Here is a 21,283-nt window from a genome sequence, read left to right as displayed (position 1 = left end):
CATTGGGCTAAGTGAAAAAAAAAATCAATCATCACAGGACAAACACTCATATTGTGTAACCTCACTTAAGAAAAATACAAGATAAAGGCAAATATCTAAAGAAGAGTCGTGATAGGGAGGAGAACCTGGGCAGTTGACCAAACCCAAAACGAAACTCCCTTCCATGGAGTAAATGTCGACACTTAGATCCCTATAGATGAGGGCGGGGCTGTCCCTCGGGGTTTCCAAGACTAATTCTCTAGAGTAGAAAGTCGCCTCGTTCTCCTGGGAGTAGCTGGTGGTTTCGAACTGCTTGCCTTCCTGTGATTAATCCAATGAGTAACCACTATGCCGCCAAGTCTTCTCTAGGAGCCGACGGTGATGGAAAGAGCCCATTAATTAAGGACAGGGTTCCACAACCAATTGTAAGGACTTTCAATAAGTTGTGCGCCTGTCAAAGTTGAACTGGCAAAAATTGTGTGATACACAAATGACAACCGTGACCCCCAAAAGAGGAACTGAGGCTGCTCTCTCCAACCTCAGGAGACGGTGGCTTCTTGTGTGACCTTTAGAGTCACTGTTTCATGGGTCATCCCAGGTGACTGGTTTAATAATGTTTGGTACTTCTCTTCTGCCTCCTACTTCATAGACACATGCCTGGGGCCTGAGAAGCTTGCAAGCAGCCATACAAGACACAGCAATTGGTCTCTGTTCTCCTGAGACATCAGAGGGGAAAGAAGCATTCGGAGGAGGCTGAGGTAATGGAAACTGTGCCTAATTGCTCCCAGGAATGACCTCGTTTGCCAGGAGACCAGATGAACAGGATGGTGCCAGGCTACCATTACCGTCTGTTGTGATCAAAATACAGAATAGAATTTCCAATTCTCCTGAACTCCAAACTTTCTGGAGCCCTGGAAGCTGGATGAACCCCAAAATGACTGCCCTGAAATACTATCTTAAAGCAAAAATATGCCCTGAAGTCTTTAAAACCAAACAATAATTTTAGCTTAAGTAGTAAAAAGTCTCTGCCTTGAGCATTACGCTCTTTTAATAGCTAACTCCTCCTCATGGGGGAAAAAAAAAAAGGAATTGAGGTGGCTTCTCTCCAACCTCAGGTGGGGGGTGGGAGGGTGGCACCTTTGTTTGGACCTTTGGAGTCACTGTTTCATGGGTCATCCCCCTGAAAAGATGGGGCTACTGCTCCTGTAAAGCCTTCACAGCCTCAGAAGCCCTGTGTAGGGTCGCTACGAGTTGAAATCGACTAGTGAGCAGTGTGGTTACTGTTTAAGGGAATCGCATATTAAATAGAAACTTCAGGGGGTCGGATCTCCGGGGACACTGGGGTGCTAACACATGGTCACCAGCTGGACCCCACCAGCTACTCCACGGGAGAGGGACGACACTTTCAATACCTGTTAAGATTTCCATTCTTGGAAACCCACAGGGCAGTTGTAGGCTGTCCTATGGAGTCACTATGACTCACGGGAAAATGATGGAGGAGGACCAGCTCAAAAAGGGGGCTGAAGTTGTGCTTGCTTCGGCGGCACATATACTAAAATTGGAATGATACAGAGAAGATTAGCATGGCCCCTGCGCAAGGATGACACGCAAAAAGGGGGCTGAAGTTAATGGTACAATTCAAAGAAGATGATTCATGTCAATGAGCTGTGTGTGCAGAAACTGTTGAAGTGGTCTATATTTTTGCTGTGTCTATTCTCAACAGCAACCAGAGAACCCACACAAAATAAATGACATTGTTTTGAAAATGCAAGAAAAACCAATGTGATTGTCCCAGGGCCCTCAGCTTGGATAAAACAATTGCTATAAAGTGAATGAGAAGCCCCGTGGTGTCGCAGTCACTTGCTGGTTTGCCAATCTCAAGTTCAACCCTCAAAACCACCAGCTCCCCAGGACAAAGATGAGCCGTCTACTCCTGTAAAGAGAAGAGTCGCAGTTTTGAAACTCACAGGGACCGCTCTACCCTGTCCTAGCGGGTCGATGTGAGTCAGAACTGACTTGATGGCAGTGAGTTTGGTATCAAGTTAATGAACAACTATGTACTCAGTTTTTAAAGTTAGTTTTCATCAGAAACTCCAAAGACTCCCATCCAGACGCTCTTCATGAGTTAGCAAATCTTGTAAAGCCCGCCAGCTTTCCATAAAACAGGTCTAGCTCGGCGCCCAGCTCCCAGATCACAGAATGACATCCTTGTCCTAAATTCTGCCTTGGTGGGACAGTCCAGGGCAATGAGCCCCTCCCTGGGATGTGGCAAGTCACTTGATCCCCTGAGTTCATGTCCCCGAAGCACTTCCTCTCGTGACACCAGAGGACTGGGGTTCATGAAAAAGGCAATTGCATAGATTTATGTGCACACTTGTCTCTATCACATCAAATGTCTTTCAAGGCCTATAACATGAACAATTTGGAGTTTCGGGCGAGTGATGATACAGAAACACTATTAATAAAGGCTGTTAACGGTTGCCTGATTTAACAGAGTTCACTCTTCTCAAAGAAGAACTGGAGTCCACAGGAGACTTAAGCCCCAAACCCATTGCCACTGAGTTGATTCCAACTCATAGTGACCCTTTAGAGCAGAGTCAAACTCCTCCTTAGGGTTTCCATGGACACTCAATCTTTACAGAAGCAGGAACCTCATTTTCTCAAGAGGAGTATTACTATACCAAAGAGGTGGAATACTTCAATAGGTCAGTCATGTTTAATCCAGTCCAGCAAGATTTCACATTGACCAGGTGAGTGGAATTTTGACTCGGCTTGCTGCATCGTTGACTTGAAATTTTCCAGATTGCCTGCGTAATGGAGACTCTACAAATGCTCCTCCTTCTAAGCCTCACCCTCTGAGCTTGCCCAAGTTTCAGTCTGGGCCACACTAGAGCTGCTAATGCCACTGTGTTAGTTTATCTGCCTTCAAATAGACACAATTCTGTTTAATGACATAATAGCTAATGTTTGTTACAAAATAGAGACAGTTGGCTAGAAATTTAGGGGAAATATTTGGTTTTATCAGTAACGTTTTGTCTGATAAATAGCTTTTTAATAAACTGGAGAATATCTTTGTCTTCACCATAGCATAATGGTTTCGTGCTGAACTGCTAACTACAAGGTCAGCGATTCAAAACCACAAGCTGCTCCTTAGGAGAAAGACTGGGCTTTCTACTCCCATAGTCACAGACCCAGAAACTCACAGGGACAGTTCTACACTGTTCTGTGGAGTAGCTATCCGTCAAAATTGACTGTGGCAGTTAGTTCAGGTTTTGTTGTTTTTGTTGTTGATTTTTCAAGATGGGTGGAATTTAAAAGTGAACTATAGATTTTTGAATGGAAAACCAATTTGTTCCTCTGGGAGAGTGAAAATTCTTAATATGGCTCTCATGTCCATATCTCAGAAGTCCTGGTCCTGTAATGATTACTCATTGGGCTGCTAACTGCAAGGTCAGCTGTTCAAAACCACCATCTGCTCCGCCGGTGAAAAGACTAGGCTTTCTACTCCCATAAAGAGTTACAGTCTCAGAAACCCACTGAGGCAGTTCCACTCACGTGCCATTGGGTCACTATGATTCAGAATTCGCTTGATGGCAGTTGATTTTGCTTTTTGCTTGGATCCAGTCCTTTGTAACTTCCACTAAATGATTGAGGGGCAGGGGGGACTATGCAAATAAGTCCGGTGTAACACTAATAGAGGGGATTGGTTAGTTTCAGTTCCCACCCCTCTGGCTATAACGATGAACCATCTTAGAAGCAAGAGCACGGAGAAAAATCTCAGAACAATGGAAAGTCCCCGACTGAAGTGGCGGAAAACAAAGTCAGAGGCACCAGAGTCTGGGGCGTGGATGCTATGCAACAGAGCAAAGGAGCCAGGCTGAGAGAAGAGGCGGAGGCAAGGAGAGACCTTGAGACTGGATGGAGGGACAGGGGTACAACTGTGAGTCGGAGCAGTGGGCCAGCTGCCAGGCTCCCAAAGCAAAGACCAAGGGATCGCATGGCTGGGAGGCTGAGGACGGGGGAGCTGGCCGCGGCCGAGAAATGTTGCTGTGGGCCAATGGCTGTCTCCTTCTGGTTCACAAATGCTGATGTCAGGTAGCTTCACCTTGTGAGGATCAGCCTGGGGCTGATAATCTTGATTTGTTCCCTGCCCCCATATCATTTTCACACTATGGTAGTGCACGAGTGTCACATCTGAAATATTAGGAATTTTACACATTTAGCTGGATACGTTCAATAACACTTGGTGTCTACCCTGAAGAAGGATAATTTTTGTTTTGTGGGAGGTCGATTTCTATGCAAGGGCTATGTTAGGTAAGATCCAGAAGAGTCACTCCATTGCCTTTCAGCCCTAAAACATTCTTGGTCAGAGGTCATCTCATTACTGGGATGACCATCTGGGTTCATAGTGGCCCTGCATCTAGGATAAATTCAGTCTCTGTACAAGCTGTGTAGCAGACGAGGGCTGGTGCGTGTCCTTCTGTTTGCTGAGGAAAGTTGAACTCAAAACAAATCAATGCGCAATCAATATTCAAATATGTAATAAACAGGAGCACTTAAGCTCATGAGTCATGGGCCTTGATTCCACTTATGGTTTGTCTTTTAACTTCTCCGTGTCCTCATTTGTAAGATGGGAATAATAACTAACAATAATACTAATATAAAATGAGGTCTTTTAGAGGAACAAACAAATAAATACAAAATTCTCCAAAAATTCCTGGCGCACAGTCAGCCATCCAGTTGCCACGGGGTTGTTCTGACTCCTGGCAGCCATGGGTGCCCACGTAGAACGGTGCTGCACAGAGTTCTCGACAGCTGGCCTCCTTTCAGAAGTCGATCAGCTGGTCTTTATACCAAGGCACCCCTGGGTGACCTGAATCTCCAGGCTTGCCGTGTGTTAACCATGGCCCCGCCCAAGTATGCAATCAATTCATCATAAATCTTAGGTTTTTCAGAATGGATTCCAGAGCAATTGCTTTTGCTTGTTAACTTTTTATTTTAAAAGCACCATTCAAAGTTAATTTTATTGACTTGTTAACTTTCCACTGTGGTTTGAGAGGAAGTTTGTAGAGCGGTGGCCTTCTTTGGCTTCCCTATGGTCCTGAAATGAAGCCAGACATACCTCCATCTCCCATCTGTCCTTATCTGTCTTGAACACTCGACTTCTCCATTGGATTCGACACTTCCTTGCCACGGCCACCCAGAACTCACAGACAACGCTCACAAAGATGGCGGTTGATTGGATTTCCTTGGAGGTAGATAGACATAACCCTGTCAGAGACAGCGTTGGGTTTCACGATACCTCTTGAAATGTCCTTGTCGACAATGACTGCAGTGTCATTCCTGTAGCTGCCATATGACAGACTGACAGACAAGGGGTGCCACTGACCACTACCACCCCCTTCTTTATACAGCTGAAAAAACACTTCAACAAGTGAGACCTCACCTCAACTGGGTAAGTTTCCCCGTGAAGCAGAGAGAGGAAAAGACCTATCAGATTCTGCCCTATAACATTATTCTATGGTCACCCCAAAGTAACGCACATTCTTACAAGCATGATTAATAAACCTTACAGAAAATCCACGTCAGGAAGTGGCGGGGTGGAGGGCATGTCCATCTCAGAGAAGGCCACTATGCTTCAGTCTGTGGGACAGCCTGCCATTGGAATGAAAGCACAACATTAAGTATGCAGATCGCCAATGAGAGAGTAAACTCAGTATCAGTTTTTAACTGGGCACTTAATTTTTTTTAATGATTTTAATAAATTATGTACTGGGGGCTCTCACAGCTCTTATAACAATCCATACATCTATTGTATCGAGTACATTTGGACATATGTGGCATCATCATTTCTAAAACATTTTCTTTCTACTTGAGCCTTTGTTATCAGCTCCTCTTTTTTCCCCTCGCATGCCCACCCTCCTACCTTCATGAACCCTTGATAATTTATACAGTATTTTCATATTTTACACCAACTGCTATCTCTCTTCACCTGCTTTTCTGTTATTCATCCCCCTGGGAGGCAGGGAGTGTACTATCATTGAGATTGGTTCCTCCTTCCTCCCCCTTCTCCCCCCACTTTCCCCTTTCCCTCATATATCGCCACTCTCATTATTGATCCTGAGAGGTTTATTTGTCCTGGATTCAGTGGGTCGAGAGCTCTTATCTGTACCAGTGTACATGCTCTGGTCTAGACGGATTTGTAAGCTAGAACAGGGATCATGGTAATGGGACATGAGGGGGAAAGCATTAAAGGACTAGAGGAAGGTTGTGTGTTTTGTCGGTGCTATACTGCACCCTGGCTGGCTTCTCCCTTCCTTGTGACCCTTCTGTGAGGGGCTATCCAATTGTCTACAGATGGACTTTGGGTCTCCATTCCAACTCACCTCATTCGAATGGAAATGGTTGGTTGTTTTGGGTCTTCTGATACCTGATACATGATCCCGTCAACACTTCATGATCACACAGGTTCGTGTGCTTCTGCCATGTGGGCTTTGTTGCTTCCCAGCTAGATGGCGGCTTATTTAACTTCAAGTCTTTAAGACCCCAGGTGCTACATCTTGTAATAGCTGGGCACCATCAGCTTTCTTTAGCACATTAGCTTATGCACCCATTTTGTCTTCAGCAATCATGTAGGGAAGGTGAGCATCACAGAATGTCAGGTTATTAGAACAAAGTGTTCTTGTGTTGAGGGAGGACTTGAGTAACTAGGCACTTGTGACCTAGTTTTTATTCACCCCCGGTGAACCAAGCTGTGTATTATAGACAACCAGGACTTTAGACTCTATCCTTTGAGGTACACAACATCCCTTATAAGCCACACTAGATGGATCTAATTTGTAACTCTCACTAAGTGAACTGGAGTTTATCTTAAAGACACTTGTTGCAGAAAACAAATATTCACATGCCTTCGGGTGAGAAGTAGATGATTACCTTCCCAAGGTCATTGGACTTTGGTTCAGAATTTTTGCCTTGAAAGTGTCCAATAAGTGACAACTCAAAACTACCACCCATGTGCTATTTCCATACTCTTTTCCTTTTCAATGACATGTTTAGCCCAGTCATGTCTTTGTCAATGCCCTATCTCCAACCTCATTTTTTGTGTAAATTGTGTCCAGTCATCTAAGTTGTTAATCTGTATAAATCAACAAAACATGTATTTGGGTCTAAAAACACTCTCCTATACAAGTATATTTTCTTTTTCTTAACAGTGTTTTAGATTCTCTACTAGTAGCTAAATTACTGGTATTATCAATTGAACTATAGTATACATCATGGGGATAATTTTTAATGTCCTTCAACAAAATGGAGCCCTGGTGGTGCTGTGGTTACACACTGGGTTGCAAACTGCAAGGTCAGTAGTTCAAAACCACCAGTCACTTCAAGAAGGAAAGATGGGGCTTTCTACTTTCATTAAGAGTTATGGTCTCAGAAACTTACAAGGACAGTTCTACCCTGTTCTGTAGGGTGGCAATGAGTTAGCATTGACTTGATGGCAGTGAATTTGGTTTAGATTTTTTGCTTGAACAAAATAATGATTATGTTTTTAAAGTGAACCAGGGAGATATACATATATATAATATATATAAAATAGATATATGAATGGACGTTGAGCTCATACATAATTTTCATCCTAATCTTAAAAAAATTAGCGCTTATGATATGGCCCTGCTCAACACCTACCCACATGAAGTAACCACTGAAGAACTAAGTGCTACCGCAAAGTGTAGTGAAGAAAGCAGATGGTGCCTGGCTTTCAGAATCCTGTCTGGAGTCTTAAAGTCTTGTCTTAAAACAAGCAACTATCTAGGCTAGATGTCAGTAAAAACCCACATGTGAATTGTGAATAATAAAATCTAACCAGGAAGGGGAAAAGGGTATTGGAGCTTACCTTGTGAACACCCACTTTGCAGAAGGCTGTGGATGGCAGTGAAAACCAAACGTCCTTGGCAGGGTCCCACATGTGATTAATCTTCTGGTGAATCCTCTGACTGAGGATCAGAGATGGTGACTGCCTTTTGAGCAGACAGATCACACTGTAGGGTCTGTACTGCACCTGTGGTTAAGTCAACACGCAATGGCTTGGCACTGACCGCCCTCCACCTGATGTCTAATCGTTCCAATTTTTAATATTTTCTGATGTGTCTTCAATGAATGCTTTTCTGTTTTATTCTGTCATTGTTGGACCATTTGTTTGCATTCTGCTTTTGAAGTTTTTGTGTATATGAAACCTAGTAAAGGTAACCCTATAGAGACTGGATTAATCGATCCCAAAGGACATGGCAGGGGAGGCTGGTGGGAAATGGAGAGCTAACAATGAGTCCAAGGAAGAAGAAATGTCCTGGAATTGAAGGTGGTGATGATTGACAACGCTGATGAATGTATGTTATGTGAATTGTATGTCAGTGAAACTTAATAAACTATTTTTTAAAGCATGTATATCTTACTTAATGTATTTCCAACCAAACACAGACCCAGGCACGTAGAGCACGTTCCATAACTAGCCCCTTCTTCGTATCCCGCACTCCTGACACATACGTACTTCTCTCCGCTTGCCTCGCTGTGCCGGAATGGTTTCTTTCCAGTGACCCACCCCTCACACTCCCCTCCCTCTGCGTTCTTGAGAGAGAAATAAAAAGTTACTACCACTCAGTTGATGGCAAGGAATAATGTCTTCTTTATCACATAATAGATGCTCAATAATATTGGCTCAATTTCAATAAAATACGCATGCTTAAATCTCTCAATGTGCAAGGAAATTGTCAACCGTGCAAATAATGTAACAAACAGCTCTTGGGCAACGTGTGGTATGAGCACAGTATTGTGAGAATTCTATCGAGGCCTCTGTTCATTCTCGCTTGGGGGGGGTTCAGTTCTGTAAATCTCCATTCATAGACCACGGCTGTTAAGAGAGTTCATTAAGAACGCAGGTACGGGGGCGGGAGGGAGGGGGGAAATGAGGAGCTGATACCAAGGGCTCAAATAGAAAGAAAATGCTTTGAGAATGATGATGGCAACAAATGTGCTTGACACAATGGATGGATGGATGGATTGTGATAAGAGTTGTAAAAGCCCCCAATAAAATGATCTTTTAATAAAAAATTTTAAAAGAAGAAAAAAAGAACACCCATACAGGAGGCCAGGGAGGGGCGGGGACAGATAGAGGGGGGGGGAGGGAGGAGCAAAAATTAGAGGGTTTAACAGGATATTGTTGTTGATTTCATTTCTTGAATTGGGCTGTATAATATATGAGTATATATATATATTTTTTTTCTTTAAAAGCCAAAAAGAAAAAAAATCAAATCCCTTCAGAATTCTTTGTTGTTTGAGTGGCCTAAAAAGAAAGAGGAAAAGTAACATGGAATTGGACTTGGAGTCTTTAGCGACAACCAAGTTCATCTTCAACAACAAAGAGAGAAAGCAGGTAAAAGGGATTCTAAACAGAAGGCATTCAGCACCAAGGCCAAAACTGGGAGGGCAGGGCTCTCAGCACCCACAATGAGTCTGAGGTGGCTTCAGTGTAGGGTACAGGACGGGCCTTGCCTGGCAGGATGGCCTGGCTGCCCTGTGAGCCTGGACATTTTAACACATGAGCGAGAAGGGAGTTGCCGGTCACACACACCCCTGCTTGACATTGACTATGTAAGATTGGTCCAGAGCCAACAGTATGACATCTGCTCAAAGTCCAGAGAGACATGGTGACTCCACATGAGACCCAACATGCACACCCAGGCCTGTGTGCTAACCAGTGAGCAGTCCACCTGCCCCAGTGCTTTGTAAATGACACACTGAAGCCAGAGTCAAGAATGCGGTAGAACTGACAAAGCTGGTTTGGAGGTTTTTGTGTTTTTTTTTAAAGCTAGCATCACTCTGGGATTCCAAACCCCCTTATTTCTCCAGCCCAAAGGAATCTCTCCTTCACAATCCTCCAGGACACTTATTTTTGTAGGTTGGGCACTGAAAACGTGGTCTTGCCTTGCAGTTTTGTTTTTGATTTTTGTTTTGTGTTTCACATTGCAGTTGTTTGTCTTCAATCGTACTATCATCTGTCCCCTCTCTCTGCCTTATTTCTATAAATAATATCAACTGTAATGTGAGTTTAAAAGCTACCCTGGAAGCAAGACTGAGTATAAATCAACAACAAACAGTGTTAGATTCTGTTCAGTTTCAAGATGGCTGAGACCACGGTCTTTCCTTTGGCAAGCCCTCAGCACTGAGCCCAGGATACTTGAGGAGTAAATTAGTGTGATGGTAACAATATGGTTTTAAAAACTCTTTGGCTTTTCAAATGAGTTGACTTCTGTTGTATTCTTTTTTGCTGGAAAAAAAAAACCAACACCTATTTGCTAGTCTTTGTAGGATTAAATGCTTAGTCTCTTAACTTCCTTTTTCTTAAGGATGCTCCACTGTCTGCTATTCTTTCTTTTTATTTTCCTTGATTTGCCCAAGTGATGTCCCTTTAATAGGTCTTTTTTTGGGGGGGGGCAGGGAGAGAACAGCCCTTACATTCAATCATGTCTACTTTTTGTTGTCTGGTAGAATAAATCTATTTATTTCAGCAAAACTATAAAGCCAAATACAAAGACACAGCAATACTTGACACTGAGAGACCATTTCAGGAAGAATGTTTACGGCAATCAGTACATGTGCAAGATCAATGATAAAGATCCACTGATATGTGAACGGGAGAGAAGAACCAGAAGGGACACACAAATACTTCTTAACTGCAGCACCCATCCTTGCCAGAGGCCAGGAGCATAGTCCCATAAAACAAATGCCTATCGCATCGCCCGCCCTCGAGACCTGCATTCTGACAATTCTCAGGTTCGACTGCAGTTTTATAGGACATTCCCTGCTTTCGCTGACAGATGATGACTGGTCTCCCGACATGCGCAATTAAAAGGAGCACTTCCCATTAGAGGTACAGTACTTCAAGGCTAATATTTAATCTTAATTGGCAACAAGTTTAGTGCAAATTAAATTGTATTTAGCAGCTTAGGAAAGTAATGATGGAGAAGCCATTCTCCTCTTAACCCTTACTGCCTCCCCAGAGTAAATAAATCTTTTTTTATGAGCATTAAGGCTCGCCGCTCAAAATCCCATTGCTCGCTACGCAGGGAGTTTTTGAACTATTAATAATAGTTATAGTCATTATGCAAATAAGCCTTTCCCCCCTCTTAAGTTTGGTAACTCCCACCTGGGGTTGATACAGAAAAAGCAAGACTAAATTACTAGCCATTTCTCTAGGACACAGGGGCAAGTCTGTAAGTCGGTTTTACCCAATAGCTTCTCCATCAGTGAAACCCAAAATAGGCACTATAATTGTTTCATGTTTTTAACCAGCATGGGTCCTCTGACCAGTGGAAAACAAAACAACCCAATTCATTGTCATTGGGTTGATCCCTATAGGACAGGGTAGAATTGCCCCTGTGGGTTTCTGAGACTAACTCTTTATGGGAGTAGAAAGCCTCTTCTTTCTCCCAGGGAATGGCTTGTGGATTTGAAATGCTGACCTTGTGTTTAGCAGCCCAAGGAGTTACTACTATGCCACCAGAGCTAAGTGGAAAAGAGACCCAAAATAGGCTCTCATCATTTTAAATTCTTCACCAGCCAGCATGGGTGGCCCCCAAAGAAAGACTCAGCAAAAGAGCTAAGGAATCTTTTCAATTCTATCCCACTCTCCTGTCAGAATTCCTGTTTGACTGATGTGAGCATCAAAAAGAGGAGCCATCTGATGTCAAACCTGGTGCTTCCCACTCTCAGCCAAGATTTATTCTGTAAGTGATCAAAAGTCAGAAAGATATCTACGAGCCAGAGGATTTTGACTCCATCGATTCCCCGAAGTCTCTCTGTTCCCTTTTGGAGCCAAGGCCTGGGACTGCTGCTTCAGGACCCACCCTGGCTTACTGTGCCCAGATCAGTGGTGGCAGGGATAGGAAAGGAAGCTGGGATTGGGGGAGCTGATTCTACCCCTCACCTAGGTCCCATTCACCCCAGGACTTGAGCCTTCCAGCTTGGATGACCCTTGAATTCCTGGATGGACTCACACAAAATCCAGGGAGGTAAATAAACCCTTGGGCCAGCTCACCCAAACTATTGTCTCCTTCCTGCTCTTCAGCAATTGCTCTATTCACCCAGAATGCTCTTCCTGAGTTGCTCCAGGATTGGGGGAGGGGGTGCCTGTTGCAGAGGGGTGCCCACCTCAGTCGCTATACTCTTCTAGTTCCCTGGGAATGGAGAATTTCTCATACTGGCTGACTAACTTCCATTTGTTGTGCTGACTCTTGAGCAGCGCAGCCAAGGATGTCTTGCGAGTGACACTTCTAGACACTTCCTTGTTCTTGGCTTTCCGGGTGGGGGAAGAACTTTGGACTAAAGGGTAGACAGGGAAAATGGGCTTGCCCCGAGGGGCTCCCAGGAGCTGCCATATTTCCCCAGAGGTATTACTGGTCAGATACTGCCAGGGCTTCTTCCCGCTGCTGTCCCGGATATTCACCCGAGAAGACAACCTTTGCACCAGCAGTTTGATGACCCCCTGGTGGCCGTGGATGGCTGCAAGGTGCAGCGGGGTGTACCCGCAACCAGACTTCGCATTGACATCAAGAGCAATCCCCGCCTTCTTTGCTCCTGAGACCAAGTCCTGAAGGGCCCCGAGGTTACCGTGCTTGGCCAGCCAGTGCAAGGCAGTGTATCCTGTCAAGAAATCTCTGTGCAGAGCCAGCTGGGGGTCCTCCCCGAACAAGGGCAGCGCCTGAACCCAGGAGCCGGTGGCCAGTGTCACAATCCACTCGTGCTCCCTGGCATCCAGGGGCACCTGGGATGACTTGTGCTCAGCTCTGGGTATGCTCAAGGCTGCAGGCCCCTCCTGAGAGGGGGCCCAAGAGCTGTGTGGCCCACCCTGAGCCAGAACAAGAGCCTTCCGGTCTGAAGCTTTGGGAGCGAGGGCGGCATCGACCCTTGGGCTGGGCATGGCCCCTGCCCTGGAGGGTCTCCTGAAGCTAGAGCGAGGTGGCCGGCGACTCCTTTTCAGAAAGTCTTCTTCAAGCAGCTCTTCATCGGAGGAGGACAATTTGGCTCTCCCTGTGCGAGAGGTCCTCCTGAGGGACCGCCGTAACTTGGGGGCTGGCCAGGGCAAAGCTTCCTGAGGGTGGTTTGCCAGGCCATTAGGCGCTGCTGGGACTTGCTGAGTGGGGTGGCCCTGTCCGCTGGTCCTGCCGCCCGGAGGACTCTTGCTGGGGCTGCCCTTCTCTGGGGACACAGAAATGCCTCCAACTGGACTCCTTATCTTTCCCCCATCTGGGGTGCGCGGGGCAGCCTGCAGGCCATCTTCGGAGCCCCCCGGGGACTCTTTGGGCCCGCTGCTGCTCTCCTCACTGCCGTGGCTCTCCTGATCCACAAAGTCATCCAGATCTTGGAGAGACAACTGGCAGCGGATGCTGCGGAAGACTGGGAGGTTGCCAGCCCAGGATTCGGGGGGCTCTTCATGAACCCCAGGAAAGAGAGAAGGCAGCGGCGGCGCTAAGTCAGTCTCTGCCACCAAAAAGCTCGGCTCCAAGGGCAGTTGAAGAAAATCGTCTGGCACCACCGTCCAGATCCTGGTGGGACCCTCGTCCCGGGTCTGGATCTGGGGGTACCTGGTCACCCACTCCTGAGTGCGCTGCTCCCGCCGCTGTTGCTGCTGCAGGGTCAGATAGTGGAGGGTGTCCGGAGGGTCTCCGGGGGGCGAAGGGCGAGGCGGGAGGGTTGGCAGGTCAACCTGGCTTCCTGCAGCCTCGACGGTGGCGGGCAGCGAGGGGCAAGCTGCGGGAGCGGGCTCGGGGGTCCCCGCGGGCACGCCTTCCAGCTGCGGCTCCGGAGCCTGGTGGTCGCCGGGAGCAGCCAGAGCGGGCACCGGCTGCTCCCCGGTGCTGGCGGGATCTTCGAAGGTGCCCAGGGGCAGGTCATTCGGGAGCCCCCTCGGGCAGCTCTGCTGGCATTCCCAGCAGCACTGGCCCCGCGCCTCGGCCCCCGCACAGGGCACCCCGGCCTGGTCACCGGCCCCTGGCGCGGGCGGGATCGGGCCGGCGCTGTCCCCGCGCCCGCCACCTTCGGGGGCCGCCTCCCGGGCGCCGCTGGCCGGGAGTCCATTGCAACCTGCGTCCGCGGCGCGGGCCGCGGCACCTGCCGGCTCCTCCTCTGGCTCCTGGTCACGCCGCCGCGGCCGGGCCTGCGGCTCCGCCCGGCGCGCGCCTCGCGGGGAGCTGGCCGCGGCGGCCGCGGGCGGGGCGCCAGGTCGCTGCAGCCCCTCCTCCCCTAAAAGGTCCCTGTACCTCCTCTTGAGCACCACGTACTTGGTCCCGTCGGGGTCCTGGCGCACTGCGGCGACCGAGTTCACGTAGCCCTTGAAGAGCTCGCGGCGGCGCTGGTGCTGGCTGGGGGGCGCGGCGGGGTCTCGCAGGAAGCTCTTGAAGTGGCTCAGCAGAGCGGCGTTGGTCACCCGGCCCCCGGCCTGGCACAGAAAGTCCAGGAGTGCCTCCTGGCTCAGCTCCTGGGCCATCGCTGCCTGGTCCCGTGGCCCCGGGGGGCCTGCGGCTCGCCCTCTGGGCGCTCTTCCCAGCCAGCAGAAACCCCGGCCCGGCGTATGTCACCTGCGCCCCGGGTGGCGCCACCCGCCTCCATCAGCCGCGGAGCCCGGCGCTGCCCGCAGTCCCCGAGCCCGACAGGCGGGCGGCGGGTCCCCGGAGGGGCAGCCCCTACCCCGACCCCCAGCTCAGTCCCCCGCACTGTTCCGGCGGGAGAGCGCGATTCCCAGGCCGCCTTGGCGCGTCAAGGACCTGGGCAGCCAGCCTCTGCAGCGAAAGTTCCGGGATAGGTCGGAGTTGGTTTCACCTGCGCCCGGGTCACGCCTCCTCTCGGGCTCGCGGGGAAGGGCCCGGCCCGCCTCCTGCCGTCCCTCCGCCCCCGGAGGTCCCCCACCCCCCGCCCGCTGCCACCCATCCCAGATGCGTCAGGCCGGGGCGAGCCGGAGAGAGCGAGCGCCCTTGGGTGAGGTCGGAGGAAGCGGGCGCCGCAGCTCCCGCCCGGAAAGTGGAAGGCAGGTAGGCGACAGGCCGCTCCTTTGGGTCTCCGCCACCAAGGAAACGAAACAATGGCAGGTCCGTTCCTGCCCTCTCTGAAGCCGCAAGCGTTCCGGACTGACCGAGGCGGCGGCCGGGAGGCGGTTCGGATCCCCGGGGCGTTGGTGGGGTTGGAGCAACTCACTCTGCATCTGAATGAAGTCTGTGGATAGAGCAGGTATGCATCGCCAGCGGCGGCTCCTAGGCCACCGGTTCCGGAGCCTAAGTTCACGCTAAGCCTGGACCGCTGCCACCTCAACCAGAGTGTGGCCTTTCTTTAGTCTCACACCCCGGTGGCGGGAGCCTTCTCTAGTCGGTTGTTGGTTGCCTCAGCAGCTAAGGCATTTCGTGCCCAACATTTCACATGATCAGGAGAGTCTGGGCCTTGGGAAAGGACATGATGCTTGGGGGCAGTGACAAAAGACGGCGGCTTTCAAGGTGATGGACTGATACAGTGGCTACAGCAACGAGCTCACACTCCAAAACAACCGCGCTGCCTTCTGCTGTGTCATGGCTGTGAGCCAGAACCACCCGGACATTCTCTCTGACGAGGATCGATGTCAAAATGTACGTATGTAAGGGGCTTGTCCACTCTGTGTGGGTTTGCGTATGTGGTGAAAGCAGACGTCTTTTCTCTGGGCATGTAATGCTGAGCATGGTGCCAGTCTTGACCAATGCAGATCTGTCTCTCCACAGAACAGCTGGTGCATCCAAGTCACCTACCTAGCCTGGGCACAACAGCCCAGTGACTGACTGGCCCACTCCACCAAGGGCCCCATGTGCTTCGTCTTTGCCCTTTGCATTTTAGCTTCCCAGGTCACTCTTCAGCCAGTCCAACAGTCCACGGGAGCACAGGGCAGACAACAACTGCCTGTTTGGGGAGGGTTGAGGCTGTATGTCTTTATGGGAGCAGAAAGCCTCATCATTTTCAGAGAAAGAGCATGATGGATTCAAACTGCAGATCTATTGGACAGCCCAACGTGGAGCCTGGTGCTCCAGCAGGGCTCCTCATGGTGAGCTTTCTTTCACTAAACTCATGGCGGGACAGGGAGTCGATTCCTCTAGGACAGGGTAGAACTGCCCCTGGGTTTCTAAGACTCTACAGGAGTAGAAGACTCCATTCTTTCTCCCTTGGAGCAACTGGTGGTTCTAACAGACCAACTCTTAACCTATTACCTTTCCAAAACCCAACTCTGTGCTATCAAGCCCATTCTTCTCTGGCCTTTGAGTTAAGGTCTTGTGTGTGGCTCTCCCTGTTCCTTATCAGTGCGAATTACATTCCAAAGATACTGCCATTGTTTCATCCATCTCACCCCGAGGCTAGAACCCTCCTGCATTCTTCAGCACTGCCTTTCCATTTCTCTCTGTTACAGATGTCCTTGCTGCCTTCAGCCCCCACTCGGTTTTGTTTTCCAGAATCCTTCAATTTTGTTTTTTTTCTGTTATCTAAAGCCCCTGTTTTCTCCTTCCCAGTCACTCTTCTGTATCCCCATCTTTCCACTTTTCCTCCACAACTTCCAGTCACACCTCCCTGTCCATTTTGCCAAGAAAGACCATTGACAATAGGTTGTCCGTACCATTGTCAACCTGGACCACAGCTAGTGACCGCCACATAGTCCACACCAGGAGTGCCTGGTTATTTTTCCAAGAATGAAATGGGATCCTTGGCTTTACTTTATCTTGCCCAGATTTGGGACCTTTTTTAAGTGATGGAAACCAGAAGCCGGGCTGAGAGGGAGGGACAATGGTTTTTGGAGAGACACTAGTCTCAGCATCATATCGGCCTTTCAGTCTAGTTATTAAAATAAAGGCATGTATTAAACTTCAGCCTCCTTTTGTGTTTATTTCCTATGTTGAGCCTTGGTACAATAGTGGGGGTGGCGTGCTTCAAGCATGAGACTCTGCTGGGCATTTGGGAGCAATCATGGGAAGAACCCCTCAGGTACTTGTGAAACCTCTGGTTCCACAGGGCAGGGGTGATGAGATTGAGATGGAGACCTGAAGCAGTAAGAAGGACAGAAGAATGGGGGAGGGGTGGTCACCAGGGCTGTGGCTTTTGAAGCCAGATGATCTTTAATTCAGGGTGAAGTTAGAGGATTATAGGAATCAAAAGTAGGGAAAGAGAAAGAAAAGAAACTGCAGCCAATTTAACATCCAAACTTTTTCTCTCTTGTCTTTGAGTTAAAGGATAATTCATTACAATATTCTTTTCCTGATCCCAGTAAGCATTTTCCTGCCCATTTCCCACATTAGCAGTCCGTTGTTTCCAACACACACACACACACACACACAGACACACACACATACACCTACCTGCCTTAGGAGTCCCCAGATAGCGCCAAAGAATACCCAGCTACTAATGGAAAGACTGGCAGTTTAACCCCACCTAGAGGTGCCTCAAAAGAGAGGCCTGGGAACCTGCTTCCAAAAGGTGGCAACCAGGAACACCCTCTGGAGCACAGGGTCACCCTTAGTTGGAATCACCCCCCCAGCAGCTGGTCTGATGTTGCGCTGGCATCGTGGAAAATGGGAATAAACAAGGGTGCTCCAGGGACCCACTCTGGGCGGGGAGCAGTAGACAGGAGAAATTGCGTATGCTAGCAGAGATGTGCACCTGGTGCTGGGCAAGTTGAAGAAGCATGCCTAAAGGAAGGGCTCAGTTTGAGGGCTCAGGGAGAGTCCAGTAGGCGGCAACTTGCGTCGCGTCGACAAGCAAGGAAGAGCCTCTAATGCAGAGACATAGCCAAGTAAAGACTAACTACAAATAATTCTGTTCTCTTTTAAGGAGCAAGGTGAGTGAAGATGCTGGAGATGGCAAACGTAGGTGAGTTAGAAGACAAAGGACCTTGTGGAGGGTCTTTGAAGAATTTGAGGGCAAGGAGACAATCCTGGAAGTAAGGAGTGGTTTGGAATCATGACTGACCTTATGGGGGGGGGCGGGGAAGTCCATTTAAAATTTTTAAAATTGTGGTGATGATTGTACAACTCTTTTTAATAGTCTATAACTATTGAATTTTATGGCATATGAATCATATGCCAATACAACTGGGCTTTTAAAAGTCAATTGAAGCATGATATTGTAGTGAACCAATCCATCTACAGTAGCACTCGAAGACCCTTGGGTGGACACATGGTCATGGGCTGGTCTACCAGTAGTCAAAAGATTGGCTGTTGAAATCCAGCCAGAGGCACCTGGGAAGACGGAACCTGGTGCTCTGCTTGCACCAGGTCACAGTTCTCCTTGAAAACCCTACAGAGCAGTTCTACTCTGCTTCCGCGGCACACCCAGGATCGCTGGAAGTCTGAATAAACTTGAGGCAACTAATAACAACAAGACACATGTAGGTCCGGGCGGGGACAGAAACCATTTTCTGTTGGCAGTTTTGTCTGGTAACTGCCAAGTGAAACCAGAATTTTGGACACACCATAAGAGAAAGATGAGGCTTTCTGCATAAAGATTTCCCACCTGGGAAACCCTAAGGGGCAGCTCTACCCTGTCCCACAGGGTCACACTGAGCCAGATGCTACTCAGTGGCAGTGGGTTGGGTTTGGCTTGGGGGGAAAAATGCTTCTGGAAAGATCATAGCCAAGAAAATCCTCCACAGCAGCTGTAGTCTCTAATATAAGGGGTTGAAATTCCAAGGCAGTAAGTTGTTTTCTTTTGCCTTGTTTTCGACTCGTTCTGATTTCAGAGATGTCAAATGTGAGGGAAGAGAAACATGTCTCTGAGTGAAACACAGTGTGTTTGATCACATTCTATTTTCAGAGAAAGAAGGACGTGCATGTGGTTGTGTTTCTGATCTGAGGACCAGATGAAGGTAATTTTAACCTTTTTCCAGCCTTCTGAGCCACTTGACTTTTTCAATGAGAATATGTTACTTTTTGTTTGGGGGTGGAGGGAATCATAAAGGAAAAAAAAAAGAATTAAATCAATTAACAACAACCAAGAAATCAACAGCATCAAATCTTCCAAGGAGAGGAGAAAAATGAGGCTGCCAGCAGGGAGCACAGACCAGACCAAGAATTCCTGAGATGACCCAGCAAGGGGATGCAGAAGGTCTGTGTTCAGCACTGTCAGAGCAAGGGAGATGGATTTGAGAACCCCATAGGAGGTGGACTCAGCAGGATTTGGAACCTGAGTGGTCTGCATTGTGAGAAACTCGCTTGGCTTATTTTCCTATGTCTGGCCTACATAGCCGAGAGGGTGGTACGAACACCTACCTGGATTTTAAAAATACATATAGAAGAAGTAGGTTTGGGAAGGGAGGAAGATGATAAATTCGTTTTTAAGTGTGAGGTGCCCATAACTCAAAAGCAAACCCTCTGTCATCAAGTTGATTCTGACTCACAGTGACTGTACACATAGAAATAACCTGAAAGTCGGAGGCAAATGGTCACTTAAACCACAGTTGAAGATAAAATTCCTTACTGAAAGAGGCGAGGTGAAGGGATCTTCATTTCTTAGTGCTGCTGTAACAGAAAAACCACAAGTCGTGGCTTTAAAGAGCAGAAATTAATTTCCTTACAATTTTGGGGGGTAGAAGTCCAAATCAGAGTTGGATTCCTCCCTGGTAGATTGTCCTAGACATTCCTTGGCTTATGGATCTTCACATGGTGGCATCTGTCTTCCTCCTTAATTTTGTCCAATCTGCTCTTTTCCGAGCTAGGAAGTGACTGGCTTTAGAACCTACTTTATGCAAGTACAATCTAATTAACATAAAGTAAAACCGGTGTGGCAGTTACATAATTGTCAACTTGCAAAGGAGTGGAGTTCAGCCTGTCAGTCAGGTCATAGCCAATGAGGCCTCTGTGTGGGCATGGCCTTCTGCTGAGGATTCTGGGACTCCTGTCTTCCCACCCTGGGGGTGAGACGCACACTTGATGCTGGACATTCCTGTTGTCAAGCTCCATGGAGCTACGCTGATGGAGCCAGAGCCCAGGAACTGGAAGAGCCCCGTGGAGACCCACACCAGCGTTGAGATGTTTCCACTACCATTGGATCCACAAGACAGTCCCCCCACTGGCCTGTGATCTTCCTGTATTTGGCATCATTGCAGGTGTTGCGTGAGTCTGAAGAGGAATTTTTAGACTGGTATCAGACATATGGGCTAATCTCGGACATACGGACTTGATCTGGATTGGGCTGGGATGTTTGCTTAATATACAATTACTGTTTATATAAAGCTCTTTCTTATATACATGAGTATCTATGAATTTGTTTCTCTAGTCAACCCGGACGGACACACACAGTTTCCAGACATCATCACCTCCACGGGAATAGGGGTGAGGGTTACAGCATAGAGTTGGGTGCGAGCGCACATTTAGTGGGGGCTGGGGAGGGCACACAATTCAATCCACATTCACCAACTAGAAAGACGGCCAGGAAGCATAGGAGTGGCTATGAGGGGGCAGTGGAAAGGCACTGGGCTTGGTATCAAAGAAGCACAGAAGCAGAAGGAGGAACAGCTTTCTGCAGGCGATGCCAAGTGTGATAAGAAGTGAAACGCGAGCAGGGTCTGTGAGCTTGCTGGGGCTTGAAAAGGAGCAGTCACGGAGCAGTGGTGGGGACAGAAGCCAGGCCACAGAGGGGCGGGGGTGGGGTGGGGAGATAGTAAAGGCAACGAAATCATCGTCATCGTACCTTGACTAGGGCAGGAAGGCTCCATCAGGAAATTAGAAACTCCTGTCACGAAGATGATCGTGATTACTGTTTGTGGCGGTCAGAAGAGACCTGGTCATGTCTACACGCTGAGGGAAAAGAGCCAGGAGAGGGTAAGTTGAAGTCTTGGAGGAGACAGTCAATAATTGATGAATCTCGGCTTGGGGTGGGAGCTGGAGTCCAGAGTTCAGGTAGAGGGACTTCCCGAGACGGGGTGGGCCAGAGCACAGAAAGACAGAATGCCCATTGCCTTGGTTGTTGCTCCTGTTCCAGCCGGAACCCACCTCCCACCCGCAGGCAGTGCAGCCTGACTCAGTGAGCCCTGTGGTTTCCGAGCCTGAAACGGTCTGTGGAAGGAGAAGGCCCAGTCTTTCTCCCAAGTTGCTGCTGGCGGTTTCCATACGGAGGACCACGCGGCTCGCAGCCCGACGTGTTACCACGACGCCACCAGGGCGCCTTGGGACTTAGTTGCCGTCAAGTTCGCCATATATGAGGACAAAATGTTGTTCCGGGCTCTGGCGTCTTCAGGGTCACGGGTATGTGCGAAGTC

The 21,283-nt window shown here is 48.5% G+C and overlaps 1 protein-coding gene and 1 non-coding gene across 2 annotated transcripts; one reads left to right on the top strand and one right to left on the bottom strand.

Annotated features, from left to right (window-relative positions):
• The first annotated feature begins 1,507 nt into the window (after positions 1–1,507).
• Positions 1,508–1,609, top strand: LOC142444008 (U6 spliceosomal RNA). Its single transcript, XR_012783703.1, has one exon. It is a non-coding gene; the product is annotated as a U6 spliceosomal RNA (small nuclear RNA).
• A 10,572-nt stretch (positions 1,610–12,181) lies between these two features.
• SOWAHB (sosondowah ankyrin repeat domain family member B) lies at positions 12,182–14,515 on the bottom strand. The gene has a single exon (XM_075544920.1). The coding sequence runs from the start codon at positions 14,513–14,515 to the stop codon at positions 12,182–12,184; it is 2,334 nt and encodes a 777-aa protein (XP_075401035.1).
• Positions 14,516–21,283: the final 6,768 nt, after the last annotated feature.

Source organism: Tenrec ecaudatus, chromosome 3, assembly GCF_050624435.1.
Source record: "Tenrec ecaudatus isolate mTenEca1 chromosome 3, mTenEca1.hap1, whole genome shotgun sequence".
Classification (NCBI taxonomy): Eukaryota; Metazoa; Chordata; class Mammalia; order Afrosoricida; family Tenrecidae; genus Tenrec; species Tenrec ecaudatus.
This window is presented reverse-complemented; position numbering and strand designations above follow the sequence as displayed.

Coding starts and splice junctions, on each gene's coding strand:
- SOWAHB (XM_075544920.1), bottom strand. CDS start 14,515: ATGGCCCAGGAGCTGAGCCAGGAGGCACTCCTGGACTTTCTGTGCCAG.